Source organism: Aulonocara sp. 'chitande type north' Nkhata Bay, linkage group LG10 (genome assembly GCF_057382095.1).
Source record: "Aulonocara sp. 'chitande type north' Nkhata Bay isolate Kocher_YH1m ecotype deep benthic linkage group LG10, A_spYH_male_GT1.1, whole genome shotgun sequence".
Lineage (NCBI taxonomy): Eukaryota > Metazoa > Chordata > Actinopteri > Cichliformes > Cichlidae > Aulonocara > Aulonocara sp. 'chitande type north' Nkhata Bay.
The window spans coordinates 35,046,510-35,066,697 of record NC_141353.1 but is presented as its reverse complement, the minus strand read 5'-3'; the positions used below and the strand labels follow the sequence as shown (position 1 = coordinate 35,066,697).

Genomic DNA, 20,188 nt, shown 5'->3' with positions numbered 1-20,188 from the left:
GAGCTGGGACCAAAGTAACAAAGGTCACCATCAGTAACACACTACAACGGCAGGGAATCAAATCCCGCAGTGCCAGACGTGTTCCGCTGCTGAAGCCAGTGCATGTCCAGGCCCGTCTGAAGTTTGCCAGAGAGCACATGGATGATACAGCAGAGGATTGGGAGAATGTCATGTGGTCAGATGAAACCAAAGTAGAACTTTTTGGTATAAACTCAACTCGTCGTGTTTGGAGGAAGAAGAATACTGAGTTGCATCCCAAGAACACCATACCTACTGTGAAGCATGGGGGTGGAAACATCATGCTATGGGGCTGTTTTTCTGCCAAGGGGACAGGACGACTGATCTGTGTTAAAGACAGAATGAATGGGGCCATGCATCGTGAGATTTTGAGCCAAAACCTCCTTCCATCAGTGAGAACTTTGAAGATGAAACGAAGCTGGGTCTTCCAACATGACAATGATCCAAAACACACCGCCCGGGCAACAAAGGAGTGGCTCCGTAAGAAGCATTTGAAAGTCCTGGAGTGGCCTAGCCAGTCTCCAGACCTCAACCCCATAGAAAATCTGTGGCGGGAGTTGAAAGTCCGTGTTGCTCGGCAACAGCCCCAAAACATCACTGCTCTCGAGAAGATCTGCATGGAGGAATGGGCCAAAATACCAGCTACTGTGTGTGCAAACCTGGTAAAGACCTATAGTAAACGTTTGACCTCTGTTATTGCCAACAAAGGTTATGTTACAAAGTATTGAGTTGTATTTTTGTTATTGACCAAATACTTATTTTCCACCCTGATTTACGGATAAATTCTTTACAAATCCTACCATGTGGATTCATGGATTTTTTTTTTTTTTTTTTCACATTCTGTCTCTCACAGTTGAAGTGTACCTCTGGTGCAAATTACTGACCTCTGTCATCATTTTAGGTGGGGGAACTTGCACAATCGGTGGCTGACTAAATACTTTTTTGCCCCACTGTATATAATGAACTGCATTCGGTTTAAAGATACACAAAACATTTAAAAGGAAAAATGACAACACAAGAAGACAAAAAGCTTTATTCTAAATTTCATTTATTGGTGAAAGGAAGACTTTAAGCAGCAAGATCTCATGAACAAACTGGGCAAGGCACTGTCTGTCAATGGTTTTATAAGTCAACATTATTTTCCTTTTTGAGACAAGACAAGCATCTTTTAATGAGTTATCACCTATGATGACTAAATTTCAAATTAGGCTGCTAACACACAAACTTTGGGGTAAAACACAAACTGCAAGGATCACAAAAGTTACTATTCAAGGCATGTAAAGGAATCTGTAGCAGCAATCCTTTGATCTGTTTTCATGGCACATAAAATAAGTAAAACTACACTGCTGATCAAAATGTGTCTTTTTTTCTTTCATTAAAAGACATCAAAATAAAATAATCAGAAATATTTATCACTAAAATAAATTTGGGCTTAATTTGAAATGTGAAAAAGAAATCAAATACTAATTTCTAAAAAAAAAAGGTTCAATGGTTTAACGCACCCTTAAAAGAATGTCCTGTACCATCTGGTTCTTCCACTTACAAAACGCTGTCTTTAAAAAAATGCTGTTCCTTTGAAAACAGGTATTGTTGACAAGTACTCCTAGTTTTCTACATTACAAAAATATCCTAAGGTGTGTCTCTCTTAGACCTTACATAATTGTATCACATTTGAAAAATCCCAAATACAAAAACACACAAATGTCATTAAATACATACAGTATATAAAAATGCATGCTTCGGAGAATGTGCCCATGTGGGACAGTATAATTTGACTCACTTGTAAAAAGGTAAACTGATTTTTCCAGTGCATGTCTGACGAAATTGTTTTATTTTACGCATTGCTTGTTTTAAGATTAAACTACAGCTTTCACCTTTACAGATGACTATGTGTTTAACAATAGAAGCCAACTTCACAAGTTACAATTACCATTGCTGTACTGGGTAAAACAATAATCACTATAATAACCAAAAAACATCCTCAGTGATAAGTAAAAGAGCAAAGACTTGATGATGATGGTTAAAAAAAATATTTTAATGGTTAAATGCAGCTGATAATTTCTACAAATTTCAATCAGATTTAATTTGCAGGTCAAATTTCAGCCTTGCTTCTTTCTTCAGCGTATGTAGGTCAGCATATGTAGATGTGCATATCAGTGCTACCTTCTCTTTTGATGTCTGAGCATGAGGAAAAAACAAGTTGCAGCGTGTACGTTAAACTAAATTTGGATTCTTCAAACAACTGGATTGTTACAACATATGAGATTTGCAAATGACATACCAAGTTTATTCCGTCTCTAGGCACAGTTAGACATTTGTTTGCTTAAGCTTCAACAGCAAGTTCTACACTTTCAGCCACACAGCTGAAAGTGTAGAACTGAAAATGCAAAAAAAAAAAAGACAAAAATCCTTAGATCCTTCATATCACATTGCCAGTAGGCTGTAAATACTGTGACTTTTAACTGCTGGATGATTCTGAGCGCAGTAAAATTAGTAAATAAACTGTGAATTTTCAAAATAATAATAATAATAGAAAATATTAATAATACTGCTGCTGTTTTTTGTTCCATACAAACAATTTATTTATATTATTTGCATTTGCTCGTATAGATTGCAGTGCAATTAATTTTAAACTGCAGAAAAGCATTATTTTTCTAAAAAAAAATTAAAAATATCCAGCTTGCTGTAAAGAATCAAGTGCAAATGGCTTATGGCACAATTTGGATTTGTGAATGGCACAAAATTAAATGGATTTCTACAGCTTTTATTTAGAAATGATGATATAAAAATGTGAAAGAGATAAAACAAACTAAAAGTTGCTTGCTCAATGTGTCATGAAATGAGGCGTGAGCCCGTTACTAATATGCTACACATACCCCTAGTGAGGAATGTACTAATAAAATACAGTATGTCCCTTTTCAACCAGTGACTTGTCTAAAATTCAAAGTAAGAAATGGTAACAAACAGAACCTTCCAGATCCACATTTGTACAACATGCTGTGCTTTTGCAGCAACGTCATTTGGTGGATCTGACTTTATTTGGGTACAGAGAAAACAGCTAAAGTGAGGCAGGACTGCAGTCCAGGCAGAACGGCCCAGCTCTGTGGGCTTTTGCGTTGGTGAATGCAGACATCACATGCATTCAAACTCATCGATACGCTGTTTGGTGTTTCCTGACCGGATCTGCCTGAGGGTCTTGTACTTGTCACGTCCTGCTCGCATGTTGTCTGCATGAATGATGTCATTTGCCGTTTTCTTGCTCTCATCCCGGGCGTTGGCCAGCTCTGAGCTTAAAGCCTGGAAAGAAGGGTACAAGTATTATAAAATTACAGTTAACATGTGCGACTCGTTGTGTAATGTCATGGTGTTTTACCCATGTTCTTGCATCAAACAGTAAGTCACTTAATTGGCTCAAAATTGACATTCTACTCACTTATTTCTGCTTTTTAAAACCTGTTTTTCAAAGGGATTCAGACTTAAATGAGGGGATTACTCTTACCTGGATCAACTTCATTATTCTACTTTAAAACAAGAATCCCTAGCTGACTGTGTGTTCTTACGAGATGTAATCATAATGTTCCTTCACTTTGCCAATACAATATCAAAAAGAATTATATTTGATTTATATCCTCCCATTTCCTTCTGCAGGCCACCTCTGTCAGCATATTTTGATCCCTGTTTTTGCCTTGTGGCACCATCAGACAGTGCAACCATGAGTGCATTTCTCTAAAGATGCTCCCACAGACATCTCAGATTGTTATGGTAGAAATCAGCATCTGTCAGACCCTGAGTGACCAAATTCCCAGTGCTCAACCCCATCAAAGTTAAAAATAATGAGAAGCATGCTACTAGTTTCCCTCCTGCTCTGATACCTTCAGGCTCCGACACTGTGGACTTCCTTCCTTGCTCCTTTTTTCTGGGTTCTACAGAAGTTGATGTTTATTCTCAAGTTCACAAGTTTACAACTCCACGATAAAATGCAGAACCACTGTGGTCAGAAGCGGACTTTGACTGAACATTCAAAAACAGCAGACCACCCTGGGAAGACTGCTGTGCATGACAAACTGGTTTGAATCTATTTGAATCACGATTTTTAAGGGTAAAAATGTATGAAATCTTTACATCTGACTGTAATAATGAAGCTGTATGACACATACACGTATCTACATACAGTCATCTGACTGCTTTAGTAGCATGACTTAATTATGCGCATTCTTTATTTTTAGTTGACTAAAGCTACTTAAAATTGTGTCAACAGTAGTCAAAGAAACAACCAAAAAAATACTTAGATACTAATCAATACTAGAAAATACTGGATTAAATACTCATTTGCAACAGTATCAGTACCAAAAGTGTTGGCTTCGCCTTCTCAATCTGACACACAACTTCACACAGTACTGCTTTCCCTTTAATGCTTCACAAATACAGACAAGCAGGCACGCAGCCCCTCCCCACACTAGCAGCTGAAGTATTTGGCATTCACAACACCGAACAGCACTTTGGGAGGAAGTTCAAGAGGCCAGTAAAGCTCCCATTTCAACAAAACTGAAGCATTAAACAGTGTAAAAGCTAACTTGGCTTCCAAATGTTCTACATTAACAGGAAAATATAATAATTTGTGTGTCATGTTTCTCTTACAGTCCCAGAGTGAAACGTGACAAAAAACAGTGGCAGCCTACCAACTTTATTTGAACAACGTTTACTTTGTCACTTTATTATTTGTATTGTTTTAATGTTTATTAAAAAAATTCCAAGGACTTACAAGTAGATGTTTCTGTAAGCGTTCGTTCTTCTCAGCTTCAGTCATTCTCTCCTCCTCGCTGCGGTCCTTGTACGTGGCAGCACCTGTTAACTCGGCGCTGGCTTCGGCGCTGCTCTCATCATTCTCATCATGCTCGTTCTCTGCGTTTAGGGGCTCCTGAGGTACCATCACTTTGTTTTTAAGCTCTTCTTTGGTCTTTTCCAGGTCCTCCTGCACTGTTGTAGCCTGAGCAAATGTAGAAATAAAAGTGAGGTGTTTTAGAAATTACCCTTATTTAATGTCTAATGAAAATGACAAAAGTGGGGGGAGCTTAACTGATATTTCTGTATTGCCATTTTTCCTACAGCATGCAGTAGAGGAGAAATGCACAGGCAGACCTATGCTACATGACCCATAGCCAGGCTCTTGGTTTCCTGTTTTGGTTTCTCTCCACCCAAGCTATATATCTTGGATATTTTTATTAGGAAATCCCTTCAGGAAATTCAATATAAAACCGAGTGCTTCTTACCCGAGGCGCTATGAGTCAAAAACTAGCTATGAGTAAGACTGGAATTTCAACTACTATTTTTTCCAAAAATTCACACAATACTGAAACCACCAGTTTGCACAACTGGTTTTTACAAGGCAGAAAATCACAATGGTTTAAAAAGGGTGAACAGGATTTCCCTCACACAAAGACATCCATCATCACTACAAACACCATGAGTCACATGGGCTAAAAAAAAGAAAAAGAAAAAAAAGAAAGGGCTGGCACCGCAGGATTTTTTTTTACCAAAAAAGACAAGAGGCAGGCTGGGAGAGTTTAACCCTCCCCCAAACCCACACAACAAAAAGACCCCAGGACTGCCTGTCCTGACTATGTCACAGAGGAGGGGCAATGTGACCAGCACAACTCTGATTAACTTCTTCCTGCCATAGTTACACTGACTTCGATTATCAATGAACAAAAAGGCTTTTAAGTCTAACAGTTGAATCTTTTCTTCTTCCTTTCACTTTTTGTCCATCTGTTTTTTTTGCTTTTCCAATTACATTTCCAAAATGACTAAAATAATATTTTTCTGTCTTCATAGTATCCTAGTTACAGAACCACAAAAGATCAGTTCTCACCACAAGATGGCAGTAAAGCACAAGTTTCCTTTTTTTTGTTTTTTGTTTTAACTAGAAAACCAGGAAGAACAAACTGAGTTCTGCAACTGCATATGCAAATATCTGTTAACGTGTTTTCTATATAGACAGCATTTCCACTATTGGCATATTGGCATATTTTTATGTTATCAGTTTTGAATAGCAAACTACGGAAAAGTCAAGCCACACCTTCTGCTGCCACTCTAATGCTTCGTCTTCCTTTTTCTTCTTGGCATCCTCCAGCAGGGAAATCTTGGAAGTCAGGTCAGCCAGCTCTGTGGCCTAAAAGAACATCATATTTGAAGCATCAGTACACACATTATTGCAGTTTTTTAAGTGTCAGTGTCTAATCACACTGGCTAACACACTAACCAGGTGCTCCTGGTTCTTCATCTGGTTCTCTGACTGCTGCAGCAGCGCCATCTTGGCATCCTCAGCACTCTTAAGATCACTCTCCAGGCGTTCAGCCTCCTCCTGAGCACGCTTCCTTTCCTGCTCCAACTCCAGAGCCCTCTGCGTTTGCTCCTCCAGCTCTGTGGACACACACACACAAGAATTAAGGGTAAACATCATGTGAGGAAAACATTGTCATCATTCATTACAGGCAGCTTTTCTTGAACTCTCACAGCTTCCCCACCTTGCTGAGCTTTTCTCGTCTGCTCCTCGATCCGCTTTAACCTCTCCATCAATTCCTCCTTCTCCTTTTCGATCTTTTCCTTTTCCTTCTCTGCAAGTTCTCTTTTCTTCTTTTCATTTTCCAGCACAGCTCTAATGAAAACGAAATCGTTACAGGATGATTGTACGGAAATGTTTCAAAAGCAGAGCAGATAATCACCCCATTTTATTTAGTATTTGAACATAAAGCTAGTAATCTTTCTATAACTGTTACAATATCCTATAACAGACTGCATTTATTATTGCATCTTTGGAACAGAACTCACACAATCCATGTGTAAAATATTTGTAGGTTTTTTTGTTTGGTTCCATTTCGGTCCTACCTCTCCATCTTCTTGAGATTCTTCTCCTCCCGAGCCTGCGCCTTCATCTGTTGCACTTCAATAGTGTCGGGCTTGCGGCGGCGCATGTAGAGCTCATGGTTACCCATGCACAGAGCCAGAATACGCTTGTTGATGCGCAGCCTTGGAGCATAGAATACAAAGTCCTGCAATGGAAACATTTGAGACATTTAAAATGTCTTATTGTTACATGTTATTATTAATATTATTCTTAAATATAAATAACATAACATTATGTTAACATACAGGTGCTTTCTTGTCAATTGGTTTGATGACAAACTTCTTGTCATTGAAGGAAATGTTTCTTATTTCACTCCATGGAAATCCAATTTTGGGCGTCATTCTGTAAGAGAACAAAAATGCTTGGTCAGCACTGCACAGTGTACCTTTTGCGAAACACAAACCCTTCTGTGGAAACACTTACTTATCATTTTGTTCATAAATGTTGAGACCCAAAGCATCCACTCCCAACCACAGCTCTGTTCCCTTCTTATTTTTGATGTTGAAGTAATTGACTCCGTACATCTCGAGGTCCTGAGCAATTTTCAGATACTCCATCATGGATTCCTCTCTGTGGACAAATAAGACGTCTTTAACTTTTGCTAAAAGAAGAATTCACAGTCAGAGCGTGGCGTGCTGTTTGCACTGTTCTAACCGGCTGCAGAGGCCAAAGCTCAAATGCAGAGCTTTCAGGATGTGTGGTTGAGCGGGTTATACCTCTTTTTTAACCTTACCTGAACTATGAAACTTAACTGATCAACAGAGCAACTGGGGAAACATATAATGAATCTAGGCTGTGTTTACTGTTTATCTACGACAAGCTAACCTGACTGATGAAACACATATGGAAGCCAATAAAGGACATTCACTACTGTCTTCAATAAAGCATATACTAAAAATGTCAGTGGCACAAACAGTACTCAGATCAACAAACTGCAGTGACTCAAGGCCAGTAACAAACTTTCAGAGCACCTGTGAGTCAACACAAAGGCCGTGGTAACACACTCTCAGTTAGCTCTATCTCAAATTCATGGAAATGACAGAAGAGGGAAGAAACTGTAGCAACAGAGAACAACAAGGTAATTCAACTAGGAATAACTTCCTCAACAGTCTTATGTTTTAGTAGGTTATGAAGTGTGTATATAAGCTGTGGCTACCCTAATGTAGTCACTGAAGACTACATTGTAGTCAAGTGGCAGAAAAAATAAGTGTGCACAATGATAATGGAAAGTTTAAGCTACACATTTTCACATCCCCAGAGATGCAATAATTTCACAAATATCCATATTTTAGGCAACCGTCCTCTCTTTCATGTGTTTGTGTGTGTGCTGGGGAACACGCGTGTCGCTGATCACCTCATCATGCCCTTGTGCTCTTCATGCCACACTTGAATCCTCTCTTCCCACTGTTCCTTGTTGAGCTTGTGCTGATCCAGGACTCTGAGAACATGAGAGGCCCAAGTGTCAAAGAAACATGTCAGGAATGTTTCACGTGAACCTGCATATTGAAGTGGCAATAAAGCCCACGTTACCTTTGCGGAAGCAGGTGTTCACTGCTCAAATAGCCTGGTTTGTGGACTTCCTTATTGTAGTCGGCATACTTGGCCTGCACCGCGTAGGAGGCCAGAAGGACCGCTGTCTCTGGAGGGCAGTAGATGTCATCATTTAAGATTCCCTCCTTTACCTGCAGGAAGAATAGCCGCTGTGTGGCATCCTGGATTAACTCCTCTGAGACATCCTCGGGGAAGAACTTGGCACGGAACTTAAACAGCAGCGGGCTTTCCTTCCTCACATCCTGGGCTGTTACCTAAAATATGATCCGACACGGGTGAGAGGGTAGAGGTTATGCTTCTGTTTGTGGACTCGAGCTCAAAAAGCGCAGTTCATGCTTGAAAAAAGACGGCCCAGTGAATGAAGTGTACTGAGTACTGAGGAGCTCACCTTCTTATTGAGCTTCAGCCAAGTAGAGAAACCCTTTGTGTCCTGGTACTGGAGTCCAAAGTACCAAACCTCTCGTAGGCCGATGGTTTTCACAACCTTTAAATAAAAACAGCAACAAAAATAAAAATATGAAATATAATTCCCTTGTTTTATTCTGTTATTTAAGGGGTTTCAGCCACAAAGATTTACTGCTTTCCTAATTTCAAATGTATTGTTTTTATCATCAGCCAAAAATAAAAAAAATTAATAGCCATGAAAATAATATATAATAATAATATATAATAATCTCCCGGCATTTTCCAGAAATAGGAGTACTAAACCCCACCACAGTACTCATCAAAGAGTCATCATTTATGTTTAATGGTAACTTAAGTGCTGGCTAGAGGAAACAGTTTCTCATACCTGGTCAAAGAGTTGCTTTCCTGTTGTATTGGGCTGAATGGCGAACTCCAGTTCGGCATCCATAGTGGTGACTCTTACGCTAATCTGAGGAACAGAGGAAAGGAAAAAAAACTTTTTCAAATATGCAAATAAAAAAAGACAGTATTTTGAGTATCATTGTACTATCATTGTATCATTGAAATGATTGTACCATATCATTTCTTGGTAAATAGAGAATAGACAAAACTAGATCTTCTGTTCTTCTCTTAAACATTATGAGACTCTGCATTTAATCATTAGTTATTATTAACCTGTCTCCCTCCCCTCACTCCCAACAGGTCGTGGCAGACAGCTGCCCCTCCCTGAGCCTGGATCTGCTGGAGCCTTCTTCCTGTTAAAAGCAAGTTTTTCCTTCCCACTGTCAAAAGGTACTCGCTCATTTGATTTAGAAACCCCTCTGTGTTAATATACGGTCTTTACCGAACAATAAAAAGCAATATATAAGCTCTCGTGCATTAAAAACTGTGTCATTCTATGCAAACCATTTAATGGCGACCATCTTTAACAAGTGTAGCATCTCAAAATGTGTGGCACTCTTGTAGAATTCATTAAATGTGCCTGCAATAAAAGTGTGCACACATCTCCCAGTCCTGCTGGAGAACAAAGTAACACTGCAGTCCAATTACCTTTTTACTATTTTATTCTGAAATTTAGAAAAGACTGCATCTCAGGGTTACGACGAATGTACCAATCTGGCTCTGTCTCAGTCAAGAACTTATCTACAGGAAGTAACCACATCCTTTGGTGGTCGGGCCCTGTGAGGCATGACTGTTAAACACTGAGCTCTCATGAGAGATGTGCACATCCTGTCATGCATCAGACAACCTGTCTGGTGTAGCAGGATTTAACAAGATCGGTTTGTAGACAGAACTTTAGCTCGATCTCTTTTTCAGGTATCACACTTTGCTACCCTGGGTTATTCAGTAAACGAGGCACGCCTTAGTTAGACAAATTGTTATATCTGTGTCTTACAAAATCATGTCTGAAGTTGAACACATTTATTTAACCTTTTCTTTGGAAAAGCTTGCTCAGAAGGTGGCAAGAAAAGAAAAAGAAAAAAGTATGTACTCAGTAGGCTGTGCAGGAATCCCTCATTTATTGTGCCCTCTTAGAGACTAGGAAAAAAAGAAAAAGAAAAAAGAAACACCAGCATGCATGTCTATTGGGAAATAACTGTGCAGGCAGAGGCCCACGCCTGCCCTGAACAACAATGGTATGTATTATTTCCTAGTTGCGGGGTTGATTAGAGTTGCGTTCTTTCCCATCCATGTCAGCAGGACCCTATTTACTGCTCAGGACACTTGCCCCACTGTCACTTCCTGCCATCCCAGGCAGTTAAGAGCTGAGGAGAAACCTTAAATCTGGGCCCACTCTGAATGCCAACACTGCAGTCTAGAATCGTCTATACACAGGAGTTGTTAAGCTTCCAGTTATGAACTTTAGGCGATACACTTTTTTATATTTGAGCAGATAAGAGTTCAGTTTGTGGCCACCCTGATGGTGTCTAAGCAGTTTCATTTCCTGAATCAAAATAGTTAATCTTGCAAGAAAAGGGAACTACGCTTATACATTTTCTGCCTAGTTAGGGTGTGTCTCTCATGGCCAGGGCTCAAAAACACTTAACACACTATTATTAGCACATGCTGAAAAACACCCTGTTCTGGCCCACGTGCCATGTTTCCATGACTTTCTCTTAGCTCTTTTTTTAATCGCACCAAAGCGATACTGCAAGAATAAAATCCCAAACTCGTACATTTCACATTGAGAAACACATCTGTGACCGATTTTGTCACATGGGTGTATTTGATGACTGACTTGTTTAAAGCTTTACTGTATGTCATGTGAAGCTGCTTATAACAATCTGCCACTTCACTGACTGTCTGAAACGTATGAGTTAATCTGTGTTATTTTATTTATATTTGTTTTAATGTAATACCACAGCTGAATGCTACAAAAATAATTCTTTTCCAGACTCAAATCAAAGGTCTAATGCCTTGACTTACCAACAACTGTTCAAGCCATGCTGGACTCACAACACAATATTAGTTATTTAACAAAGAATTATCAGGATACACATATGCTAAGGGTGACAATGCCAACATTGTGATGTTTAGTGGGTCTAACATTCACTTTTGTGAGCAAATAATGAGTTTGATTGAGGCTGAATATAATTTAGTTATCAGAAATGTCACGGTAATCCTAAAAGTCTGCAATTTTTTCACTAATTTCATCTTAATGGCATGTTTGTTCAAACTGTACCAAGCTAACTATAATGCTGAAAACGCACGTAGCAGGTGAGAGCTGTTGGGCTTACTGAATACAGAAAGCTGCACTAACCACAAAGAATTAAAAAAAAAAAGGACGCAACTATCATAAGTAAAAAGTGTGCACGTGTCTTACAATTGTACAGCCACTGAATGGCAATGGGGTGATGAGCAGTTAACCTGAAAGTTAACTGGGGCCAAACATCTGGGTTGCCTTGTCAGTAAGAGGAAGCAAAACTGATGAAAACTAAATTAAACGTGGTGTTAAATATTGAGTGAAGACACAGTGATGCAAGCAGTCTGTCACTAATTTTTCTAGGTTCATCAAGCTTCCTTAGCAAAATCTTTTTTAAATCCCCTCTGTATATTCAATTTCGATTTAACAAACATGTTACTAAACCAGCAGAAACAGAGGTCACCGGAGAGCATTTGCTGCAATTAGGGCTGCCACGATTAGTCAACTAGTCACGATTACGTCGACTATCAAAATCGTCGACAGCTAATTTAATAGTTGATGCCTCGTTTGAAGCTTTGTAAGATCGCAAAAGACGCAGGAATAAGTAGTAGGATTTAAGAGTGTAATAACGGACTGAAACAGAAGATGGCAGCACTGCATGTACAAGGATGCCAGCTGCAGTTAAACCCCGAAGAAGAAGAAGAAGCTATGTCCCAGAATTCATAGCGCGGCCCTGCTCAGTTTCCAACAATGGCGGCAGATAGTTAGTTTTAATATTACTCTTTCTGGGTCACAAAATAAACGTTTAACATGTTTTCGGGCGAGAATGTAACTGTGTAAACTTCAAATATCTGCTCAGTTTATCAAGACACCACATATTTTGAAAAGCGCTCCGACGTTTTCGGAGACGTCTGTTACCCACCAGCTGGATAGCTAGCCGGGGGCAAGGCTCACTAGAGCCGGTGAGAACACCGGACTCCGGGCAAATCGTTTTCAAACGCAACGCCCTCTTTCACTACTCAGGTTAAACATGATATATAAGTCACTTAGATAACTTAAAAATGTTATTGTTTGGCTTTTTTTTGTATTATTACGGAGCCCCGCAGGGGACATGGGAGGAAAAAAAAATTAGGGAGAAAAAAAAAAAATTAAGACGAACTTTTGCGAGATCTCGCAAAACAAACTCGGGATCTCGCAAAACTTTTGCGAGATCTCGCAAAACAAACTCGGGATCTCGCAAAACTTTTGCGAGATCTCGCAAAACAAACTCGGGATCTCGCAAAACAAACTCGGGATCTCGCAAAACTAACTCGGGATCTCGCAAAACTTTCTCGCGAAAGTTGAATTCCAACAATGGCGGCAGCTACTTAGTTGTAATATTACTCTTTCTGGGTCACAAAATACACTTTTAAGATATTTTGAGGCGTGAATGTAGTTGTGTAAACGTCAGATACCTGCTCGGTTTACAAGACATCACATATTTGCAAAAGTGCTCCGACGTTTTTGGAGATCTGACACCCACTAGCTCGAAGCTAACGGGAGGTCGAGACCTACTACAGCCGGGAGGAACACCGCTTTCCCGGCACATCGTGCCTCGACCTCCCGGTCGGCTTCGAGCTGGCGGCCTCCGAAGAATGCGGCTAAAGCTTTTGCGAGATCTCGCAATACTTTTGCGAGATCCCGAGTTTGTTTTGCGAGATCTCGCAAAAGTCAGTCTTAATTTTTTTTTTTCTCCCTAATTTTTTTTCCCTCCCATGTCCCCTGCGGGGCTCCGTATATTATTGATTATCAGAAGTGTGAGATTCTCCAGAATATACTCCAGTGTTCTGTTATATTTTAGATAGCAAGGAGCAGATGGCTGAGTTTATTAAACTTCACCGAAACAATCTGCAGATTTCATTCAAATTTAATAAATGATCATCTTGCCTTTATTTTTAGTTAGCACATACCTTAAACACTTAAAGCTGTAAGCTAATGATAGTTATTTAAGAGCAGATGCATGCTGGTGCAATAAACTGTACATTTTACGTCCAACGGATGCATGATCTGATTTGTCGACTAATCGCAAAAATAATCTGTGACTAGTCGACTATCAAAATAATCGTTTGCGGCAGCCCTATTTGCAATAACTGCAATTACTTATTTTAAAGAAAAAAAAAAACTAAGTGCCAGCTAGTTTAACCCTGTAAGGTTTCAAGTCACAAGAGAGCTTCAGTAAATTTAATCTTTAGATACAGCCCCACTGACGTGCCAGAATTCAACTTCTGCCTTACATTCCCACACAAGAGTTATCTCCATGTGTTGCTCACAACTACAATCTGTCCAATACAAGCTGAGACGATAAAGAAGATAATCCTAAGTGGTTCCTGGAACAAGTAGGAATGAGCTAGGCTCTGGACTAACAGTTCTTTGACGTGAAAGAGCAGAGGGGTTTTTAAAGAAGGTCACTATCAGAGTGTACGATAAGCCTGGCTTATTTTACAACTGATTTATAACAACGAGAAACATGCATCAGAACATGCCATTCTTTCAGTGTTTACCCCAATAACCATAGCAACTGCACATTGATAATTCTGAGTCATACATCTGAGTCATGCCATGCATGAGAGTCACACAATGTCAGCATCTAAAGTCAACAACTGCTTAACAAAGCATCCTCTTGGTTGCCAGAGAAACGCTACTGCTGGCTCCACCGCAACCCGATTTACAGTTTGGTGTATCTGACAGATAAACTGAGGATGTCAGGGGCAACCAGAGTGCAATTCAGATTCCAATCCATTCAGGTGAAATGCATTTTTTCCTTCTTTACTCAAGCATGAGAGACATTTTAGTTTTACCAAATGGCTATAAATGCTCTCACTTCCATCAGATATGCTAATATGAATTGATCAATTGCTCATTCTGAACGAACAAAAGCTTTGAATCTGGTTCTATTACAACGAACACGGAACATTAACAGTTCAGGTTGTTTAAAGCGACATTTGACATGGTAAAATGTGCGAAAATGTCATGACTTCCACTTCCTGTGCGATTCACAATTAACATCTCGTTATGTTATCGCTCAAAGCGTGGAAAATTAAAAAAAAAACTTGTGGGCAAGATGATAAGCATATGACTCTCTGACTAGAGTTTGCAGTTAGTTAACAGGAAAATGGAAATAATTTAGCTCCATTATAAGTTTAAAATTGAATCCTCATTACAACCTTAAGGGTATCTTCATTGTTAATGTCACCAAGTCTTCTTTTCTGGTTATTTTGGGTTTACTGTGTGCTTACGGGTATTAGCATTAAACGAAAGAAATTCAAACTCTGTCACAGGAAGAGGAGGGTCGAAAAAAAAGGATCGTGTTTCTTCTTTCTAACCAGGGGAGAGTACAAACACGCACACACAAACACACTCAAGTTTGGGTCTTTTAGAGCCGTTTCCCACGACCACTGTTTATTTGATTTTTAAAATGTCGGCGCAAGCAAACTGGAACAGAGTCTTGTTAGTTTTGCTGCTTCTGGTGAAACTGCTGAGTGACATCTGTCTGAGCCAATCATGGAATTTACCGTCTGCTCTAAAAAATATCCAATAATAAGAAATCCCAAGCACCAACTGATTAAAGTATGTTTTATGCATACTTGTCTTCTTTGTCAGGTATTCTCTGGCACATTGTTAGAGCCATGTAGACGTGCAGAGATTAGGCAATAGCATGGAGGTGTTAATATGTGTCAAAGTGCAGTACAAATTTTCCATTCCTGACATCTTTTCAGATGACTAATGTTAAGTCCTGAAAGTTGCCACTGTACAATAGAACTGCTATGCTACCTGTTCACCTTGTGTGGAATTATGATTTGTCCGTCTTTGTGTAGATCCAAATAAGCTAATACATTAGCAGGTCAGCAGGGTGGTTCTAAAATAAACTAAATTATCAGTTGTCAGCTGAGGCAAAGCTAACCAAATAATCAGCATAAGATCAAACTGGTCTATTGAGAACCAATGCTAGCTCATAAGCAACAACAAATACAGTATTAAGGATGTCAAATCAGAACACTACATGACCAGCAACAAAGTACTTACGTTCAGATCTTTGATATTTGCCACAGCTTTCAAAGAGAAACCTTTAAAAAGTGAACTTTTGATTGCAGTTTGTCCACCAGCTCTACCTCTACACTGTTAATCTGCTCTGCTATGTGCACCACAGACCCATATTTAATCTCCTGCTACTTGCATACTTCCAGGTCTTTCCATTTGCCACGTCTCCATAGACACGCTTGTTAAAAATGTGATCATTCCAAGGAGAAAGCTAGATCTGTCATCATTCCTGCAATTCGAGCTAAAATGGTAAGTTATGCTTAATTTTTATGTGGTAACAGCTGCCCATATGTGCATTTCTTGAGTCTAAGGAGTTAACATGAAAAAGTGTACCAGCTCTGAAATGGTTCTAGCGTTGAAAAAAACAGGTAGGAAAGTAAGTGAACCAACCGTCATGGGGTTGCATGAGTGGGAAAATCCTTTGCTTTGTAACAACATGGGGTGAAATTCTAGCAATAAAGCTGATAATTGTTTTGTGCTTCTGAAAATACAGCCTATTTAAAAAATAATTTTAAGCTACTGTTACCTTCTTGATAAAGCAGACAAAAAGCTGCAATTCCATGTAACAGCAGCACATAAACAAAATCAGTGTAATAACAGAGCTGCATTAGGAACTAAGAACAACAAAAAAACTGTGGCAACAACAGACATGCAGAAAAATTCTGAGAAAGGGTTTTGCACTGCTGTAGTGCAATCTAAAGTGGGGCATGGTATCTGAAGACCATGCGAAGGAAAGCAGGGAGGAGATCAGCCAGACTGTGATGTTAAAGTCCATATAAGGCTGCAGGCGAGGAAATTACCAGAAAGGAACTGATGTAAGTACAGAAACCTTGAGTCATAACACGACTTCCTAGGGAAACTGAAGGACTGCCAAAAGGAGTCCTGTAAAGGCTGAGCTTCGCAATAATTATTGCTTTTGAGTGACATTAAGCTTTATTAAATGTAACTTGAACACCGGAAAAATAAACTGTCTGAAAAACTAGGTTAAAAAAAACAGGTAATTTAAAACGATCTATGAATCCCAGAGGCAGCTTGGTGGGGACATGACTTTTACTTTTGCTGGATACAGAGTTGCTTGATTTGCTGAATCAGTTTATCTAACTTCCTTTTTTAATGCTCCTCATCTGTTGCATCTTTGCATAGCACCTTTAGCTAACGAGAAAGGAAATGAACCGATGAGTGTCACACATCTGAGTTTTAACCATTGCACCTGTTCACCTTTGTGCTACTGTGCATACAGGGTTTACTCCATCTACACAAATAGAATAGAATATATTTTCTTATAGTTCCAATGATTATACTTTTGGCAGTGGCAGCACAACGCGTGCTGTTCATTAATGAATATAAAAACCCCACAATCTGCTGTTTATTTTGAGAAAATGTTGCTGCTTCTTCCTGACCAACAACTGGTTTACTTTTTTCTAACTGACAGCATGACAAAAATGTGTTCTTCTGATTTGACAGTAACTATCATTTAGGTGCTTTTGAGGCGTTTGAGGTTCCCACTGGTGACTGCAAAGGCAGCTACTTTAAACACGGCTCTGGTTTTGCTGAGGTTAACAACATCCCAGCTGCACTCTGCAGACAGACGCTGATACTTAGCAATGGACTAAAATGCATGGCAAGTGAACAATTCATTATAGGAAACAACTTCAAAGACAAATATCTGTGTCTGTGTGGGACGCAAGCTCTTAGTTGAACTACATTTATTACAAACTGCACTTGGGTTATAATCAGTAGTGTAAGTAAATGTATGTGCAGAAAAAAAACATTAAAAAAAATGTTTGATTTTTTTTTGCTAATATACAATTGAAATTCAATAGTTATGTAGTGACTCAAGAGAAACATTTTTTCCTCACAATGGGTCTTTGGGAGGTGACTAGATACATTTTCAAGACTGGTACACTAAATGTAATTTTTGCTTCCCTGACCACCTGATAAATGAAAGTGTTGATTATACCATTTAAGTAAATGCTAGTAACTAGTGATTGGTTGTGCCAAAAATGCCTCCATGCAGAAAAGAAAAGAAAAAAAACAAAACATGCTGATATTAGACGAATTCCTCTGGGGAAGAAGAGGGTAGTGAAGGCTTTTTAATGCCAGGATGCTTGACATTTTTTTCTGGTTGACAACTTGGAAAAATATCAAGGAAGTACGAGCAGAAACAATACTGTAGGAAGAAAGCAGGTACGAGACTTGGAGGCTTTTTTTCTCTCCTTTGTAACATTGAATGTTTCCAGCCTGAATATAATATATGACTAGTAAAAGGTGATAAATTTGGTATCATACTCAGGTAGTAGCTATAAAACTAATCCAGTATTATATTAACCAATCTGTAAAATAATAGTTTATTATTTATAAAAATCTGACACACAATCTGGGGATAAACATGATAGCACTACGATGAATTACAGCATCTGCACTGTGAAATGTGAATCACTCTGTAGGCTATATAATGCCGATCACCTTCTCATTGGTCATGTGTGAATCTTTTAGTAGCATCATGTCCCTTTTACATTCAGAATGTGCACGTGGGTATCTCAGGACAATGTGCAGATAAGAAGAATGACTGCACACAGATTCAGCAGCTTCTTTGTTATCTTCTTCATTCAGAAAGCATTTCACTGAGTCAAAGCCCCACACACCTTCACCCAGCCGAGCAGAACCGATGAGTTTGAAACCGCATTCAATTCTTTTGTCCACTGATAAAGGCATCCACGGGAATATTGGGCTGTGCCTTTTATAATGCTGTAGGTCTGGACCCCCTTATTTTCTTTGTTCAGAGCTCCACCAGTACCAGCACAAATCTGTGAGTGCTCCTTCATTTCAAGAGCAGTTATTTTTGCCTTTATTTAATAACCTTCGCAATGTAGCATTAAAAAAGCTCTCTGTGTCTCCTCTTTTGCCTCCTAGCCGTTTGCAGATTTGCCTCCATTTGCTCCTGTTTTGACAATAACAGCTGGCCTGGCTGACAGTTCAAATCCTTAAGAGCTGACTGAGAGGGAGGCCTGAGAAGGACTAGCTCGCTGCTAGTCCAGGATACACCTCCGCAGAAAAACAGTATAAAAAGTATAATTTAAGCCTAAATATACAACTCTAGAGCATTTTAATAGCACGCGGCTTCCACCCTGAATGAATGATTTGATTTAAGGCGCTAATTTTAGTGAACACAGGGTAGGAAGCGCGCACGCGCACACACCTAACGGAAAGTACCACAGTAATCCTCGGGTGAGTTTGAAAGGATGCGAAAGATTTTTAAACACGGTAAAACCCATCGGACATGCACTTTAGTTTATCTTACTGTTGTTAGTGAATAACAACGCGAAACACCCACACCTAATTAAAATCGCGTACTGAAAAAGAGACAGAAAAGGCAAAGTAGCTTCTGACATAACAACATAAATGTACTTTTCAGCCTTACCGTTTTCGGCATCTTTCTTTTCTTTCACGTCCGGCTCAGGCTTTCTATGACGTTATTAAATAAAAAGAGCAGTTTGCTAAACCAGGAGAAAACTTTTTCCCATCAGAACAACGGCGCCAACCAAACGCTTTCCCGTCTCGAGGAAACAAAACCTCACTTTTTTCCGTTGGACTGCGAAGAGCTATTTTCGACCCTACGCGAGTGGGGGGTGTTTTTCCTTTGTTTCGCCTTAAAGTAAAATGGACTCGAGCTGGATTTCCTGCTAACGGTACCCTGCAAACCACACCCAACCCGATGACAGGACAGCGGAGTGAAAAAGAGGTTCAGGCCAGCAGCAGACTCCGCCTGCAGTAGTCGCATCATCATGGCTGCGGTTCACTGTCTCAGTCAAAAAAGTTTCCCAGCACTCTCACTTTTAGCAGACAGGCCACGTTAAATACCATTCTTTATATGAGTCTTTTATTTAAACGACGACCAGTGTGCTGGGATACTTTGAGAATACAAGAAGGCAGAAAGTACCAGCAAACATGTCAGTATCTAAAACAAGCCTGTTAGAGTGTCCAATATATTCGTCGTCGGCCTCTAGCGCTGTGCTAAAGGCTGGTAACCAATACTTTTAATCTATAAAGGCAGCTTATGAGAGATGGTGTTGACGCAGTCTGCTTTTTATCTTCATGTTTTGTTTGTTTATATTTTTTGCACAGTAGTTGGGTGGCGCACCCATAATTTCGTTGTATATGTTATGACGATAAAGGGCTACTACTCCGCCTATGTAGTGGAGAGCAGTGTGTCAGATGAATCACATTCAATTTGCAAATTCTAAAAACATTTTGATAACCATTAAACCCCTGTGATTTTCCACAATGATTTGTTAATACAAAAACAAAACAGGCATTTCAGCTTTACGTGTATTTTAAATCAGGGTTGAATTTGTTGACATTCAACATAATAAGATTTAGGCATTTTTCACAGTTCATGTTTGAGGTATATTTTTCCATTTCCCCATAAAATTATTTATTTAATAAAATTCAGTAGGCTACATACTGAACGTACAGGACGAAGCAAAGCACAAGATAGAAAGGAAGTATATATCCAATCGCACTAGTATCGATTCTTTAGTATAGATACTATCGATATTTCAATCGATTGCCCCGCCTCTATTGGCTAC

General features: G+C 39.3%; 1 protein-coding gene across 1 annotated transcript; it reads right to left on the bottom strand.

The window, feature by feature from the left end:
- Nucleotides 1-1,036: 1,036 nt before the first annotated feature.
- On the bottom strand, nt 1,037-19,324 carry LOC147321295 (moesin a). The gene is made up of 13 exons (XM_086309678.1): nt 19,021-19,324; nt 9,264-9,347; nt 8,862-8,957; nt 8,453-8,727; nt 8,277-8,360; nt 7,346-7,492; nt 7,168-7,264; nt 6,904-7,067; nt 6,543-6,673; nt 6,278-6,438; nt 6,095-6,187; nt 4,781-5,005; nt 1,037-3,315 (listed from the first exon to the last, which is right to left on the bottom strand). Exons 1-13 carry the CDS (start codon nt 19,030-19,032, stop codon nt 3,151-3,153), a joined length of 1,734 nt encoding a protein of 577 aa, XP_086165804.1. The 5' UTR covers nt 19,033-19,324; the 3' UTR covers nt 1,037-3,150.
- Between the last annotated feature and the right edge of the window lie 864 nt (nt 19,325-20,188).

Coding starts and splice junctions, on each gene's coding strand:
- LOC147321295 (XM_086309678.1), bottom strand. Junction 6,674..6,903: donor AATCTCAAGAAGATGGAGAG/GTAGGACCGAAA, acceptor CGTTTTCATTAG/AGCTGTGCTGGAAAATGAAA. Junction 6,439..6,542: donor GACGAGAAAAGCTCAGCAAG/GTGGGGAAGCTG, acceptor GTGTGTCCACAG/AGCTGGAGGAGCAAACGCAG.